Source organism: Eptatretus burgeri, chromosome 11 (assembly GCF_056783735.1).
Source record: "Eptatretus burgeri isolate ZD-2024b chromosome 11, Ebu_testis_v1, whole genome shotgun sequence".
In the NCBI taxonomy this organism is placed as follows: domain Eukaryota; kingdom Metazoa; phylum Chordata; class Myxini; order Myxiniformes; family Myxinidae; genus Eptatretus; species Eptatretus burgeri.
The window spans coordinates 31,297,848-31,316,829 of record NC_140971.1 but is presented as its reverse complement, the minus strand read 5'-3'; the positions used below and the strand labels follow the sequence as shown (position 1 = coordinate 31,316,829).

General features: G+C 43.5%; 1 protein-coding gene across 10 annotated transcripts in view; it reads right to left on the bottom strand.

Moving 5' to 3' along the window:
- Nucleotides 1-18,982, bottom strand: part of LOC147016769 (uncharacterized) — a 452,599-nt gene that overhangs the window by 69,734 nt on the left and 363,883 nt on the right. For 5 of the 10 annotated variants that reach the window (XR_015049176.1, XR_015049180.1, XR_015049179.1 and 2 more), the window contains one exon: nt 12,100-13,591. Coding sequence is in view for 4 of the 10 variants with exons in the window: in XM_085845741.1 (XP_085701867.1) it covers nt 13,513-13,591 (79 nt within the window). In the remaining 6 variants the exon portion in view is untranslated. Of the gene's footprint in view, nt 1-4,554; nt 5,278-12,099; nt 13,592-18,982 lie in introns of those variants that run through there. The other 5 variants (XR_015049178.1, XM_085845743.1, XR_015049175.1 and 2 more) reach the window with 4 other exon arrangements.

Sequence of the window (18,982 nt, the reverse complement as noted above, 5' to 3'; positions counted from 1 at the left end):
AGAGGCAATATTTTCCCGTTCAGGCGCTTCGTAACCTGAAACATTCGTATGTAGAGACATTCGTAAGTAGAGGTACCACTGTATATACATATACATATATATATATATATATATATATATATATATATATATATATATACATACATATGTATATACAGTATATTGCTCTTCTGTTGAATCATCATTTCCAACATCCGATTCATCTCAAATGACTTTGGCCAAGCCGATCTGCTCTGATCGGGTGTGGATACCATGGGGATCGCCAAGTCCTCTGTGAAGGAAATTTGGTGATGGGGGTCCCCAAGTACTTGTTTCTGTCGTGGTTGTCCCCAACGTCATCTCTGGGTATTGCTGCAGGGAATGATCTTCCTCAAATCTGTCGTCCTGAGCCATAGAGTTTTCCAACATTGTTGTTTCAAAACCCACCTGGACCAGCTCGTCTTTGTCCACCATGGTCCGCACAAATAATTAAATAAAATTTAAATTCTAACCTGCTTTTAATTCCGGGGGTGCGTCAAGCACACCTTAGGTTCGAATCCCACTCCTGACACCAAAGTGTCGTGAACCCGGGACATGGGCGAGGAAGACGACAAGGGGGTGAGCTACCTCGCGTTCCTACCAGACTCTACGGAATCACAGGCTGTCACACACAAGTAACTTGGTGATGCAGTGGGTTGCTAATCGACCGTGAATGCCAATAAGTGGACCACGTGACTTAGGGTCCTCCGCCTGATACCGTTTACCGAAATGTCACATGGTTTAATTACCGGGGGACATGCCCTCAGTACGACTTCCTCAAATTGGGTCACCTCAACAGATCAGATGCAACCGAGCATAACTGCCAATAACGTACCGGGTCAAAAACAGATCATTGGGGAATAATCGTTCCAGGCTAGACGAGTGTACGAACCATGCTGGACCAATGAATGAAAATACGAAAATGAGCTGGGAACATTTCTATGCAAGCATTTATTTATTACAGCGAGGAAAGGTATGTAGCACAGTGAATTGTGTTTATTGGTATGTACAGCAGGGGATAGCAAGGAATTTGTGGGGTGCGGTAAAAGGCAAGCAATCTTACAAAAGGAGACACAGAACAGACTTATCCCCTGAGAAGTTCTACAATCTTAACTTAAAGTAGGACAGGCACCATCACACACACACACACACACACACACACACACACACACACACACACACACACACACACACACACACACACACACACACACACACACACACAGACACAGACACACACACACACACACACATACACACACACACACACACACACACACACACACACACACACACGGAAGATTAGATATGGCAAAGAGAGAAAAAGGTAAGATGAGGATAAACGGCCTCGCAATACCTGGCGTGGTTGGCAGATCAACACAACCCAGTACGCTTTGAAAGAGGGAGGAGGAAGGAATACTGCTATCTAAGGTGTGGGAGTGAGAGATGTGTTGTAGTGCAATATGGGGTTGCAGTGTCGTGCCAGAGGAAAATGGGATTGCGAATCAGTAATGATGCTCTTTTGTGCCTCCAAAGGAGATGGGAGGGAGGGAGAGAGGGAGAGAGGGAGAGAGGGAGAGAGGGAGAGAGGGAGAGAGGGAGAGAGGGAGAGAGGGAGAGAGAGGGAGAGAGGGAGAGAGGGAGAGAGGGAGAGAGGGAGAGAGGGAGAGAGGGAGAGAGAGGGAGAGAGGGGAGAGAGGGAGAGAGGGGAGAGAGGGAGAGAGGGGAGAGAATATGCATGAGGTGAAAGATCCTTAACCAAGTTGTGTATAGGTCTGTTCGTGTCACGTGAACCTCCGTGGGACACTCTGCTTGAGCATTCACACCTCGTGATGTGGCGCATTATCTCCGGCTTAATCACTTTGCCGGGGCTCGTGACAAAGTGCGCTCCGCACTAACCCTCAAGAAGGAGCTGGTCCCCGCAATTCCACACCAACAGCAAGTGAAGAGCTAGCGAAGAGCAGAGACAACAAAGAGCCGAGTGGAGCAGAGAAGAAGGGGGCGAAGAAGAGCAGCGGCTCTGCGCTCCGCCTTTTTTAAGCCCAGGGTGAAGGGTGGGGTGACTACCTGAAAGCGACGTGCTGTGATCCAAATACTGCTTCTCCGCTGGGCCAGAGCGGCCTTAGCCACACACTGTCAGCCTCCCAGGGCCGGAAACAGTCTCATTCGGCCATGCGGCTCGACAAGGCCTGGAGCTCCTGACTCAACATAGGGTATGAGCCGGCACCCTGGCCCTGAACGTGCTCCAAGTGCTGTCTGAATGATGAATGGCAATGCACACCTGTTACCCACGGTCCCCCTCTCATGAGAAAAAAAACTGCACATCCGGGGCCCGTACCAAACTTCTGGTTCACCCTTCCCACTACCCCTCCTCGCTGCCCCTGTCTTGCCGTGTTCTGGCGACTGGACGAGGGTTGTACCAATCCCGTGTGTTCACCTGGGACATCCCTGGCGAGATGTGGTCGAGCTATTAACGTCCGATGCTCAGCCCCGCATCGGTCCAAGAGCAGACCGAGTCGTGCAGCACTCTTCTATATAGTAGCGAATTGTAGTGATGCAGAGGTACGAAGGGGTGCAGAAATATTTTCCCGTATGCAGGAGGCGTTTGTGGTCAAAGTGTTGAGGTTTGGAGAGCGAGGGGTGAAGCAAGGTGAGATGCCAGTTGGAAATTGGTGCACAGATTTGAATGCATTAATAGCATGCGATGCGTGTGCGGTATGGTGTGCAGTGTGCTTTGTTGATTCCAAGTCACGGGAGGAATCGTCGTGTGCTTATTACTCATCGCATTTTGCATGGCGTGCATACTTGCTTGTTTGATTTGTACCATGGCTAAAAGGAAAGGGTTGGATTAGAAATCAGAACAGGGGACAGAGATAGTTAATAGACCTAACGAGAAGACCCATGCAATGCACTTCTTCTCGTTAACCCACTAGACATGAGGGAAAGGTCCAACTGCACGAAGACTTACGAAATAACTGCCTGGGGATCACAGTATGTTTGGTGCCATTGCCTTTGAGGCATGCGGTTTTGTAGAACCACAACAATATATATGTATATCATTAACACCTCTCACACTGCTCTCACCAAAGCTGCTGCATAAACCAACCCAAGAAGGCCGACACAAGGTTTGCGCTTTGCTGTTTCAAGCCCGTCCCAGAGTTCCTTCACAGCTATAAAGATGTTCACACATCGTATACACATGAGAATCCCAATGCGACACAACCCCTCAAGCTGTCAGACCAGTTTCATCACTTATTGGCGAATAATTATAATCAGTGATAGCGCAGACAGCAATGCATATCAATGAGTCTCCCAAGCACGTAACAGGTGCAAATGTCAAAAGCATTCAATATTTAAACAATAAAGACCCAGCCACATTTCTCACCTGAGAATGTATGTAATAGGCAATCAGCTCTCACATCATCAACTGAACCCAGGTGGCTAGGATTATATACATAATTAACATCTCCCACACTCCTCTTGCCTAAGTTGCTGCATAAAAAGATGTGGGTGGGTCTTTATTATTTATATATTGACTGCTTTTGACTTTTGCACGAGGTACATGCTTGGGAGCCTCATTGGTATGCATTGCTGTCTGCGGTGTCACTGATTATTCGCCAATAAGCGATGAAACTGGTCCGGCAACTGAGGGGGTGTGTAGCATTGGGATTCTCATGTGTGTACTATGGGTGAACATCTTTATTGCTGTGGAGGAACTCTGGGAAGGGTCTGAAACAGTAAAGCACTTACCTTGTGTAGACGTTCTTTATGCAGCTGCTTTGGCTCGAGGAGTGCGGAAGGAGTCAATCATATATATATATATATATATATATATATATATATATATATATATATATATATATATATATATATATATATATATATATATATATATATATATATATATATATATATATATATATATATATATATATATATATGTATATATTTCGGCACGCCCCTTTCTTTGTTCCACCATCAGATTTTTATTACTGCATGAAATGAAACAAGATTTGGTGCATATACTTATGATATTATTGTCTTCCTTAAGAGGCCCCTCAAAATTCGTTTTGATGCATTTTCACAAACTCCAACGGATTCCATTCAAATTCGGTACGATTATGGCTTTTGGTCCAACTTAGGTCATTGGCTATAATTTTTTTCCATAACACTTCCGATATTCGAAAAACAAAAATCGATAAATCGATATCCCTGATGGGATTTTCCATTGAAATCCACTCAAGTTTAAGGCCAATGGGGGATGCAAATTTCCACTTTGCCCCGGGCGCTGTTTACCTCCGCTATGCCAAGCTGTTAGGGTTAGGGTTTGGGTTAGTGTTAGGGTTAGGGTTAGCTACCCTAACACGAACCCTAACCCTAACCCAAACCGCTAATCAGGAAATTTGCAAGAAAGCCCGGGCAACACCGGGCTTTATTGCAAGCCCGAGCAACGCCAGGCATTACTAATATATATATATATATATATATATATATATATATATATATATATATATATATATATATATATATATATATATATATATATATATATGGTGTCCCAAAAAAAATACAACTTATAAAATGCTTCGTTTGATCCTAAAAAAGCAGTAATTTTGTCACTAATGCTTCATTTCTTGTTGCAGAGACCCTGAAGTTTATTTTGATACCAAGCAAGCGCCAGAAAAATGCCAAGACTGACCGTACAACAACGGACGAAAATTGTTGAACTTTGGCACCAGACAAAAAGTGTCATACAGGTGCAACGTCTTTAATCGAGACATTTCGGTATCCACTTGCACCATGCACCAAACTTTCGGACAATAAAGTGCACCATCGCAAAGTTTACCAATGTGGGAACCATCTGTAACCTTCACAAGGGTCACAGTGGTCGGAAGAGGACAGGTCGTAGTGAAGAAAATGTGGAAATGGTGAGACAGACGGTCATTCAGAGCCCCAAAAAATGTATTTGACGACTTTCTGCCGAGACAAACATGCACAAGAGCACCGTTCAGAGGATCCTTCGCCAAGATATTCATGCCTTTCCATACAAAATGCCTTTCCAACATTTTGAGGGCTGCTTTACCTCCCTTGTCGAAGACGTTGAGTGGCCACCGTATTCCCCTGACCTTACTCCTCCAGACTTCTTCTTGTGGGGGTATCTCAAGGACAGGATCTATGGAAACCCTAGGCCTCAGACTCTTGATCAGCTGAAGGAAAACATCCACCGAGACATCCAAAACATTCCTCAGGAAACGTTTCCTAAAGTGATGGAGAACATGACAACGCATTTGCAGGCAGTGATCAGACAATGTGGAGCCTACGTCAAACATGTGGTCTAAAAGAAAACGACGATTCTGTACCAAAATTTAAATGTTGGTGGCAATTTTGACATTGGTACAATAAACTTCAACCTTTCAGTTTTCTATCCAGCGATATATCTTTTTTAAAAAAATACATGTTATGACCATCCTCTTTGCAGATGAAAAGTTGTATATTTTTTGGGACACCCTGTATGTATATATATATATATATATATATATATATATATATATATATATATATATATATATATATATATATATATATATATATATATATATATATATATATATATATATATATATATGTGCATTCAAACGCCCCCTTTTTTGCGAAAGTTTGAAAAACATAACGGCGATAGGACAGGTGTGTTCGAATACATGAAAAAACATTTCTCATTTTTTTTTTCATAATTTTCAGTCATCATCTTGGGGGTCCACATCGGGGTCAAATTTCAGGAACGCAGCCATACATTTTTTTTCGGCATAAAACGAATGTTGTTTTCAAATCTTCTAATTCCTTATCTATCCTTTCTCTATCCTTTCCAGTTCCAGATGAGCGTCTCAATTTCAGTATTTCTCGTAGCTTAGCATTGGTACTAACTAATTTAATTATCTTGTCAGACGAACTTTTAGGTGCGATCATTGGGATATGTCCTTTTTCATAAAAAGGTTCTAATTTTCCAAGTACTATTTTCGCGATTACGGCTTTTGTGTAATTGTGATTGCATGCAAGGTCCTGATGATACTTGTTATGATGATGATACTTGTTAATAGATAACTGTGATATTCGCGTCCTCTGCAACAATCTTTCCTCCGAGTCCGAAGACTGCACCGTCTCGCCGAGTTTCCATGTGCGATTCCTTTCTGAAAGATATAATGATTAGTAATAGTGAGGTTTCGCCTATTTACGCCAGTACGAAGGACAAAGTACGAGCGTGCCAGCATCACTCGAGTCCTTTCAACTAACCACTAGAACTGATAATGCAGGCGGTGTTTCTGCACTCATCACTCAGTCGTATGCAATAATTATCACCAGAGAAGTCAAATCATCTCGGAAAATGGTCCAAACATTTACATTCATGATCTGCCACGTGTCAAATTCTCCGGGAAAACACAATTTCCGGGGAAAAATACCATTTTCCGAGAAACTGTGCCAACAAATTACAAGCCAACCGTTTTACAAACATCACCAAAGGGGCAGTACATTGATATGTCAGAATTATTTCACGACCAGACACAAGTTTTGATCACTATACAGTAAAAAAAAAAAACACTTATTCTGAAAAATACGCAGGAGCTGCGTACTTGAACTTTGACCCCGATGTGGACCCCCAAGATGATGACCGAAAATTCTGAAAAAAATGATGTTTTTTCATGTAGTCGAACACATCTGTCCTATTGCCGTTATGTTGTTCAAACTTTCGCAAAAAAGGGGGCATTTGATGCACCCTAATATATATATATATATGTATGTATATATATATATATGTATGTATATATACACATATATATATATATATATATATATATATATATATATATATATATATATATATATATATATATATATATATATATATATATATATATATATATATATCTTCTTCTTCTTTCGGCTGCTCCCGTTAGGGGTTGCCCGAGCGGATCATCCGTATGATCCGCATAGTGATTTGGCTTAGTTTTTATGCCGGATTCCCTTCCTGACGCAACCCTAGTTGCCTCTTACGACACAGGGATATGGTACACCTATTCTAATCGGGGCATACACCGGGCCCAGTACACTGGTACTCACTTCGCAGACCTCGGAAGGATGACAGGCTGACTCAACCTCCTGGTGTGTATTAATTCAAGCGGCCAACAGGGCTTGAACTCAGGACCTTTTGGATCCCAAGCCGATTCTATATATATATATATATATATATATATATATATATATATATATATATATATATATATATATATATATATATATATATATATATATATATATATATATATATATATATATATATAAACAGTATATACCGTACATATACAATAGATGGCCAAAAGTATGTGGACCCCTGCTCGTCCAACATCTTACTCCAAAATCATGGGCATTAATATGGAGTTGCCCCACCCCCCCCACTCCGCTGTCAAAACAGCCTCCACTCTTCTGGGAAGGCTTTCCACTAGATGGAACATTGCTGCGGGGATTTACTTTCATTCAGCCACAAGAGCATTAGTGAGTTCGGATATTGATGCTGGGTGATTAGGTCTGGCTCACAGTCAGTGTTCCAATTCATCCCAAAGGTGCTTGATGGGGTGGCGGTCAGGGCTCTGTGCAGGCCAGAATGTCATTGTATGCTGTGGCAATAAGATTTCCCTTCTCTGGAACTAAGCGGCCTAGCCTGAACCATGAAAAACAGCCCCAGACCATTATTCCTCCTCCACCAAACTTTGCAGTTGGCACTATGCATTCAGGCAGGTAGCGTTCTCCTGGCATCTGCCAAACCCTGATTCATCTGTTGGACTGCCAGATGGTGAAGTGTGTTTCATCACTCCAGAGAACTCATTTCCGCTGCTCCAGAGTCCAATGGCGGTGAGCTGTGGACCACGCCAATCGATGCTTGGCATTGTGCATGGTGATCTTAGGCTTGTGTGCAGCTATTCGGTCTTGGAAACCCATTTCATGAAGCTCTCGTCGAACAGTGCTTCTGCTGACATTTCTTCCAGAGTCAGTTTGGAACTCGGTAGTGAGTGTTGCAACCGATGATAGACGATTTTTCTGCACACTCTGTGGTCGCGTTTTGTGAGTTTGTGTGGCCTCTACGACTTCGAGGCTGAGCTGTTGTTGCTCCTCGACATTTCCACTTCACAATCTCAGCACTTACTGTTGACTAGGGCAGCTCGAGCAGGGCAGAAATTTGATGAACTGTCTTGTGGGAAAGGTGCCATCCTATGATGATGCAACGTTGAAAGTCACTGAGCTCTTCAGTACGGCGCATCTGGATGCGTCCAGAGACAAACTCCGGTCCAGAAATGAATACTGCCCAGACACGACCGGAGACAAATCCCGCCGGATGCATCTGGAGCCAAGCCATCCGGATACAAACACTGCTTGGACACATCCGAAGTCAAACTCCCGTCCGGACACGTGCGAAGACAATTCCTATCCCGATAAATCCAGAGACAAACTCCCGTCTGGAGACAAGCTCCCATCCAGAAATAAATACCGCCTGGACGTGTCCGGAGACAAACTCCCATCTGGACACGTTTAGAGACAAACATCACCTGGACGCATCCAGAATCAAGCTGTCCAGAGACAAACTCCCAACCGTACACATTCGGAGACAAAATCCCATCTGGACACGTCCAGAGATAAACTCCCGTCTGGAGATAAACTCCCGTCTGGACATAAACACCGCTCGGACACGTCCAGAGACAAACTCCCGCCCAGACATAAACACTGCCCAGACACGTTCGGAGACAAATACTATCCAGGCATAACCAACATCTGTATCTGTCCATAGAGACAGAGCGAGTGAGAGAGAGCGAGAGCGAGAGCGAGAGAGAGAGAGAGAGAGGGGGGAGGGGGAGAGTGAGAGAGGTGTGGGAGGTGGGTGCTGTACTACAATGGGAGGGGGTAGAGCAAGGATGGGACAAGAGGACAGAGCGGTGGGGCTGGGGGAGTTAGCAGACACATATTATGCTTTATGAACAACACACAAAGACACACATACACATTAGTGCTTGGCCGATATCGGCAATTTTTCGGGAATTGGCAGGTTGGAGTCAATGTTATGACCGACTACAGTACATACCATATACAAACCAAAAACCTTGATTACATCTCACCGAAAACAAACGTTGCAATTACAGAGACGTTTCAGGGATATGTTCAAAAACATTAATCTTTATAAACAGCTGCTTGCGAAGGGTGGTTAAAAAGAAAACATCTGGCTCAGATGATAGAGCACGATCCACTCGCTCATGATGACGGAGCACGATCCACTCGCTCATGATGACGGAGCACGATCCACTCGCTCATGATGACGGAGCACGATCCACTCGCTCATGATGACGGAGCACGATCCACTCGCTCATGATGACGGAGCACGATCCACTCGCTCATGATGACGGAGCACGATCCACTCGCTCATGATGACGGAGCACGATCCACTCGCTCATTATGACGGAGCACGATCCACTCGCTCATTATGACGGAGCACGATCCACTCGCTCATGATGACGGAGCACGATCCACTCGCTCATGATGACGGAGCACGATCCACTCGCTCATGATGACGGAGCACAATCCACTCGCTCATGATGACGGAGCACGATCCACTCGCTCATGATGACGGAGCACGATCCACTCGCTCATGATGACGGAGCACGATCCACTCGCTCATGATGACGGAGCACGATCCACTCGCTCAGGATGACGGAGCACGATCCACTAGCTCAGGATGACGGAGCACGATCCACTCGCTCAGGATGACGGAGCACGATCCACCCGCTCAGGATGACGGAGCACGATCCACCCGCTCAGGATAACGGAGCACGATCCACCCGCTCAGGATGACTGAGCACGATCCACCCGCTCAGGATGACTGAGCACGATCCACTCGATCAGGATGACGGAGCACGATCCACTCGCTCATGATGACGAAGCACGATTCACTCGCTCAGGATGACGGAGCACGATCCACTCGCTCAGGAAGACGGAACATGATCCACTCACTCAGGATGACGGAGCACGATCCAATCGCTCAGGATGACGGAGCACGAACCACTCGCTCAGGATGAGGGTGCACGAAACACTCCCTCAGGATGAGGGTGCACGAACCACTTGATCAGGATGACGGATCATGGACCACTCACTCAGGATGATGGAGTACGTACCACTCGCTCAGGATGATGGAGAATGGACTACTCGCTCAGGATTATGGAGCACGAACCACTCGATCAGAATGATGAAGCGCGGTACTGCTATCGACTAAAGGGCACTCGGAAAGAGGATTAAGCACTCAAGCAAACACTCCAATAAAATGGTTGATAAGGAACAGCTGACCAAGCTGGAGCTGCACACCATAGAGAATCCCTTTTACTTTAAAACCGGCTTCACTGCTTTAATAGGATCCACGCCATCCCATAGAGGATCCACCAGCTGTCGCATTGGATGTCAGGGGTGTTACTATCCCGATTGCTGACCCTCCAATCAACTGTGAACCACTTTCGTTTGTGGAAACAGAGGCTGTGGTGAACCTGTTGAAATCAGTTGAAGCTCCAGGGATCTGTGGCATCCATGCTGAACTTCTCAAAGCTGGTGGAAATGCTGTACTCATGTCATTGCATGCAGTTCTGTGCTCTGCCTGGAACAGAGGCATCATCCCAACTGACTGGAAGAGGGGTCTTGTTGCCCCTCTCTGGAAAGGGAAGGGTGATTGCCCAGACTGCAACAACTAACGAGGGGTGACGTTGCTCTCAGTTCTGAGCAAGGTCTTTGCTTGGAGAATTATTGACAGGGTTTGTCACCATCTGCTTGAGCACCAGCATCCTGAGCAGTCAGGCTTTACACCAAAGAGTTCAACGATTGACCGATTCCTTGCTCTGCAGGTCCTCACTGAATGCAGCCGAGAGTTTTGGCAGGGGCTGCTTTCAGTTTATGCTGATCTCTGGAAAGAGTTCGATTCAGTGAATCGGGATGGCCTTTGGAGGAGTCAGTGTTATGACCGATTCTTGGTCTTCATGGGGTGCCACCAAAACTGATCAATCTGATGTCTGAACTATACTCTGGTATGGAGAGTGCTGTGAGATGTGGTGATACCATCTCTGACTTATTTCCAGTTGTTACTGGAGTTTCCAGTTGTTACTCGACTGTCCCCCACACTCACTTTACAGCACTTGTATGGACTGGATTTTGGGGAGGATGTTGGAGAGATCAAGCTGTGGTGCATCGTTTGAGAATGCCAATATCTCTGACCTTGATTTTGCAGATAATGTAGTCATTTTTGCAGAGACTTGAGACATATCCTTTTGGGTGCCCTTGGGGTGCTGAATGAGGAGTCAGAGCCACTAGGATTATGGGTTTCCTGGGTCAAAACAAAGATCCAGGCTTTCAATGACATCTTGGATGCTGCTATCTTGTCTGTACCTGTTTGTGGTGAGGATGTTGAGGTCACAGAGACATTCACTTTTCTTGGCAGTGATATTCATGTCTCTGCTGGCTGTGAGGCAGTGGCCAATAGACATCTGGGTCGGGTCTGGGGAGTCATGGATTCACTGGATCATGGGGTGTGGCACTGCAGGTACCTGTGCAGGAGGATGAAAGTTCAGGTCTTCAGGTCCTTGGAGCTTCCAATCTTGCTCTATAGGTGTGAGACATGGACTATGATCAGGGATCTGAGATGGAGACTTAATTATTTTGGTACCAGGTGTCTTTGGAGAATCCTTGGCTATACCTGGTTGGACTTTGTGTCCAACGAGCATTTGCTGAAAGAGACTCGAATAAGATTTGTTACCTGCATAGTCGGTGAGCATCATCTGCGGCTGTACGGACATGTGGCTCGTTTTCCTGATGCTGATCCTGCTCACCACATTCTCTCAGTGAGGGAGCCTCATGAATGGAGGAGGCCAACGGGCTGACCAAGTTCCTCATGGCTGCAGCAGGTTGATGAGCATCTCAAGGTGATGGGGATGGGCCCGGCATCTGCCTGGGGATTACCAGACGGAGGCCCTTGGAGTACTGGCACAAAGTGGACGCAGTGATGCGCTGCTCTGGCGTGTGCTCCCACATCTGACTTGACCTGACCTTTTTCGACATCAAATACAATATGGCCGACAGGCGGCCATTTTAGTTGTAAAAACCCGGATGTTGAACATGTCCTCAACCATTTATTGGACATGCATTTCCCAATGTTGTTCAAACTTGGCACAGAGATAATGAATGATAGCTTATATATGCTTGTCATTTTTGTTCAACATCTACTCCAAGATCGCTGACTGATGGCCATTCTAGTTGTAAATACCCCATGTTGAACAAGTCCTTAACCATTTATTGGACATGCATTTACCGATATTGTTCAAACTTGGCAAACAGTTACATATGCACGTCATTTCTTTTCGAGATCAGATCTAAGATGGCCGACTGGCAGCTATTTTGTTACTTAAATATGTCCCCAACCATTTCTCAGACATGGCTGGTCCGACTTTGTTCAAATTTGGCACAAGCACAGTACATGATAGCATACACGTGCACTTCACTTTATTTTGTGATCTGATCAAAGATGGGCGACTGGTAGACTGGCGGCCATTTTAGTTGTACACAAATGTGGGTGGGCCCTTTAACTCTGTACAGCAAAATTACTAAAACAACAAGGGCTTTGATATTTTATGTTTTTTAAAACTTGTTTTCCAAGGAACTTCTATGTGAGAGGTGGCATTCGGCCCATCAAACCCTGCACTATAATTACGAATTTATCATTGTTTATTCATCCATGCTCTATTCTTTTCAAATGCTGAGCTTCAATCAAGGAAGCAGCACGTACCATTTTAAAAGTTTTTGGTCTCACTCAGCAGGAGTTTGAATCACCGACATCCCAGACTCTAAGCACATGCGCAAACCATTATGCCACCTCATATTCTTATCAATGTTGTAGAAGAGGGGAAAAAAATGTTTCCCACAATGATTTTGAACATTTTGCCAAACGACAATGAAGTGCATCAGAACAGCTCTGGATGCATCTGACTGTTTTCTGCAGAATTCTTAAGGAACACAAAAGAATGTGCAAGAGGAAGAGAAATTACAAGCACTTTAAAAGTAATAATTTGTCCAAATATTGTTTGCTTCCAATGTCACTTTTATGTGATATCCTTTGCTTGTTTATTCCTTTATTGTTTGGACATATTATTGTAAAGTTTGGTTCATGAAATACTCATGTGTGCATTTTTTTTTCAAACAAGATGGAGCTATGATGAATCCAACTCAAAAATGGCACAGTGCTTCAGCTTTGGCTCCACTTCAAAAGTCTTGGTTCATATTAAAACACACCACTTTCCTTATTTCTCTACTCAAGGCTTCCTTCCTGGAGAACATAACCTTCTCGTCTGACAACTTGAAGTTCCTGGCTCATAGTTGTAATATATCCTATGCAATGAGGCCCATTACTATCATTGTTTATGTACCTATTCAGAACCTGTGGATCCGACTTTGATGTCTTTCTTTCTTCGGCCCACTGCATGTCGTTTCTCTGCAAGCTGCTTTCCTTCTGCAAACAAGTTTGCAAATGTCAACAAACATACAATAAATTGCTCCTTTACATTTTACTAAAGAATTGCTGGCATTCTGCATTCATCATTTACTTTATACTTGTCTGGCTGATTTCCTCATTTCCACACACAAGCACAGAGTACATTTATGGCATCCTTTTATTTGTTCCATTTTGGCCTTGAAAGACAATGTCCCTGAAAGTGGCATCTTGTGTAGAATCTTGATGTTGCTTATATAAACGACTTATCTGCCTCCATCGGAAAAACGTCTGTCTCACATTACAGCTGTTAGTTGTTAGTGAAAAGTTCCTCTTCGACACAACACACAACTGCTCAATTTGCTTATCTAATCATGTGAAAAGTGTAATAAACAAGCTGAACCATTTGGGGTATGAGCTTTATTCCAGCTCAGTCCCACACTCTTATACAATTTCTTGTAGTTGAGTTGTGTAGTTGACAAGAACAAGTTTATTGGATTTTTGTTGAGGTGCAGATGCAGATCCGGCCTATCAGTGAGATACAAAATGTAAACTGTTCAGCCTGGGGGAGGGATACACTCAACCGAGTGCTGTTCTAGTTAGTTATTCCTTGTTAAAATGTTTTCTTATTTATATTACACTAGCAAGAGTACCCGGTATTGCCCGGTCTATTTTTTGTGGGGGCCTAAAATACTTCCCTACACCGACTAAGGAATGTGGTCAGGTATCATTTAATATGTTACATTTCCCAAAGCTACAAAGGCTTAGGCACTATAGAGCAAATTAAAAATAAAACAAACAAACAAACAAACAAAAAAAAACAACCAAAAAACGAACTTTTTTTTTTTCAAAATTTTCAAATTTTGTTTTTGCCAAAAACACTCCTTGGGACTCAAACAAACATGAACCTCTGAAAGTTTGACGAGGATCCGTTCAGCCATTTCGGAGAAAAAAAGGTGAGAGACAGACACAGACAAATGGCTCTCTTATAGCATAGATCAGCATTAACATTGGCAAGTCATTCATGGATTATACATGGTGTTTCAAAAGTAACATTGTACTGAATGAAACACTTATGTTTCATGTGTTTGTTAGTCTTAAAATTACAATGTACACTTGTTTACATGCAGGTATAATTTACTCATTCAAGTGAGATTACACCATGTCTTTGTTGTGTTTGACAGTAAATGCTTTTCTCTGAAACATTTATCTTTTTGCACAATAGGCCAAGTTTCTCCTGCGCTGTCTATTTTGAAACACCCTGTATTTATCAGGTCATGTAACTTCCATCCTATTTTCCACAAGAGTCAGAACATGCATATATAAGTTGATGTATTGCTCTAATCCGCATCTTCTCCTGCATCACATTTCCTTTTCATGATAATATATCAAACTTCTATTCAGAAGCATGAGGGAATGTCAACTTTTTTAAATTCAAAAATTTCAGATAAGCTGCTTCTATTTCACTGCCCTTTTCATTTTACTGCACTCATGAGCATATACTAATTCTTTAAACTGCTCTACTTTGAATTAAGAAAAAAAAAAAACTTTTTTGAGCTCCAGTGTAAACTAGAGGGGGAGCACTCGGTAGAGTGCAAAACCTCCGCCGCCAATACTGCAAGGTCACTCAAGTGAACCTGATATCCTATTCATTCAATTTGACGTCAACAGTGCTCACAGAGTTATAGTTTGCAACTTTCCCTTTTACTTTTAACTTTTACATACTCAATTCATTCGTCATAACTTGATTCCTTGACACAGAAATTGATTTTACGTGGGTATATCCACCTGAAGTTCCAAAATCAGCTGCAATGATAATTTTGGCATGTTTTTTGTTGGAAATCACTTATAACATGTAGAAATGCAAAAAAAATCGAAATTTTGTTGAAAACAGTTGCAAATTTTTTTTTCTCTAACAATTTTTTTTTTTTTGGGGGGGGGGGGGGTTGGAAATCACTTAAAACATGTAGAAATGCAAAAAATAAAAAAAAATTCAAATATTTTCTCAAATTGGCCGCCATAGCGGCCATATTGGATTTTGGACCAAGTCCAAAATCTAATGGCATGATCCTTGGACCAGACCTAACCCTCCCACCAAGTTTCGTTGAAATCCGTCGAGGAGTTTTTCCATAATACTGTTCACAAACAAACAAACAAACAAGTAGAAAAGGGTGAAAACAGTAACCTCCATCCATCTTTGATGGCGGAGGTTAATAAAGCACACTCCGCATGAAGAGCATGTGGAGGGCTACTATCGCATAATATTACCTCAGAGAACGAACAAAATTGGTACAAAGTGTGAGTGCAGTGACACCATACAACAAATTGAATGAAATGGCACAAATAGACAGGTTCACATTTCTAAGATGAAGAAGGGCTACCCAAGGATATATGACGTAAACCATAGTTTCACTACACCATTGGTTGCCAATATGTGAAGGGGTTCATGAGGCGATCAGTGAGGGTCCATGGGGATAGAAGTAAAATAAATATTAGCCAAATGACATCTTGCCTCACATCAGAAGCAACTATTCATGGAAGGCCTTGGTTCACCCAGCTGTTTTGTAAGATTCGGAATGGGTGCACACACCCAACAAACTTGGGAATCACTGAAAAAACACCATCTACTTTTCCGGAATTTTTTTATCATTTATGGTGACCTGTCAGATGTATAATCACCCTACTTTGTTACAAATTGCAGTATACCCATTGTATCCAGTGTCATGAGATCCAACATGGAATCAATTAAAGCAATAGTTTCATAGGAAAGCATAATGGGGCCTGAAAGTCTTCACAAAAAGCACGCCTTGAATAGTAAATAGAAAAGAAAAGAGAGCAAAAAAAGAATTCTTGGTAATTGAAGGAGGAAAGTCAACAAAAAATATAAAGGCTCCATAGATAAAGGCAAGGGAAAATCTTAAAGCAAAGTAGGCTGCGAAAAGACACACCAAACAACAAACAATGAGTCAAACATACATGTGAGGGATGATGAGGAACCATGGGCTTCAATAGTTGTGTTAATTTTGCAAAACATAAATGCACACTTCCATTTGAATAGGTAAATGTGGTGTTAATAATAATAATAATATGGGTGACAGTAAGCTGGATTTTATCCGCTTCAAAGGGTTCTTGGTATCTTTGAAATTGAATAAAATGGACACCTTCTCCTCTCACTCTGAAGATGCAAAGTCCAGGTAACATCTATTATTGGCACACCTTTTCACCATAATGCCGGTATGTTCTCCCTCACTGTAATACTAATGACATCAAACTGGCTCCTAAATACAGCACCCCTCAGATCACTTTTTTCCATATCCAATATATATATATATATATATATATATATATATATATATATATATATATATATATATATATATGTATATTTAAATTCTCGTTAACAGCAATTTAGTTTACATGCCAAAATTGTGGCACGCTTATTCTTCTAATCAAAATTTTAACGAGAACAGCCACTCAGTATCGTGCAGACCTCCACCAGGCTGATTAATTTATGTTTTGTATCCCACTGATAGGCTGGAGCTGCATTTGGACCTGAAATAAAATTTAATTGGCTTGTTCTAGTCACCTAACCAACTCATCCACCAAGTTCCACCCAAATCCTTCCATCACTTTTTCAGATATCGTACTATATAACGTTTTAGCTACATCACTCAATGGTGAAGAATTAGTTAAAATTAAATAACCCTCGTATCCAGATCTGGATTCATACATTCGGAATTGAATCAATTCTTCCTGGTGGCATTCCCAATCGGTCTAACAAGTTTCATCCGAATCTGTCCACAACTTTTAGAGATATTGTGCTGTATATTGGTTTAGCCCCATCTCTTAATGGTGAAGAATCACTGAAAAAGTTATCAGATCCGGATCCGGATCTTCACGAAAATTAGGTTGTACTGTTCTTGGCGAGTCACCCACATCCACTTTTTTATTTAGAACGATTGCTTGAAAACTGTGGCCAAAAGTGGCAAACAGCCAGACAGACAAACAGACCATAAGTGCTACAGACCAATATACTTGGTGAAAAAAAGTTTTTTTTGCCAAGAAACAACCAAGCAGACAGACAGACAGGGGTGAAAACATAACCTCCCATACCTTCGGTTCCAGGGGTAATGAGACTGGAAGTCTGATGATCCCATTTCAAAAACCACAGCGACGTGGATAAAGATAATGGTGGGTTTCATAAAGCAAGAACAAGGGGGCACAATCTATGATGAATAAATGTGTGTGTGTGTGTGTGTGTGTGTGTGTGTGTGTGTGTGTGTGTGTGTGTGTGTGTGTGTGTGTGTGTGTGTGTGTGTGTGTGTGTGTGTGTGTGTGTGTGTGAGATTCAGAAAGCATTACATTTTCTCTCTGCAAACTCCCCTCCCACCACCTGCCCCTCTTTCTCTCTCTGTCCCATCCTCACTCTGCCCATGCTCAATACAGAGCAGCACTCTCCCACACATCTCTCTGGATATGTCCGGGCGATGATTATGCCCGAACGGTGTTTGTCTCCAGACGTGTCTGGGTGATGTTTATCTCTGGGTGGTGTTTGGCTCTGGACATGTCCGGAAGTAGTTCATCTCTGGACTGAGTTTGTCTCCGGACGTGTCCGGGCAGTGCTTATGTCCAGACACGTCCAGGCGGTGTTTGTTTTCAGACGCGTCTGAGCGGTGTTTGTCTCTGGATGCGTCCGGGAAGTGTTTATGTCCGGATGCGTCTGGGCGGTGTTTATGTCTGGATGTGTCTGGGTAGTGTTTATGTCCGGAAGCATCTGGCCGGTGTTTGTCTCCGAACGTGTCTGGGCGGTGTTTATGTCACGACAGGAATTTGTCTCCGGACGTGTCTGGGCGGTGTCTGTCTCCAGGTGGTATTTATAGTAGTATGACCGGTAGAAAATGGATTTCAAACAATATTTTATTTCTATCTTCACCGATATTCTGTGCAGAAGCATTTTGATGAGACAGTATGAATCGTAATTAATGCTCCACCGCCTGTCTACCTTCGCTCCCTCTCACCTCTTGCTGCCTTCCCTTACCCAACCCCTCCTCACTCTCCCTCCCTCCTCGCTCCCCCACCCATCCTCGCTCCCCTCCCTCCTCGCTCCACCCTCCCTTCTCCCTCCACTCTCCCTCTTCCCCTCCCCTCCCTCCTCGCTCTTCCCCTCCTAGCTCTTCCCTCTCCTAGCTCTTCCCCCTCCCTCCTCGCTCTTCCCCCTCCCTCCTCACTCTTCCCCCACCCCTCCTTGATCCTCTGCTCTTCCCCCGCCCCACTCTTCCCCCTCCTCGCTCTTCCCCCTCCCTCCTCACTCTTCCCCCACCCCTCCTTGATCCCCTACCCTCCCCTCCCTCCTCGCTCCCCTACCCTCCCTCCTCGCTCTTCCCCTTCCCTCCTCGCTCTTCCCCCACCCCT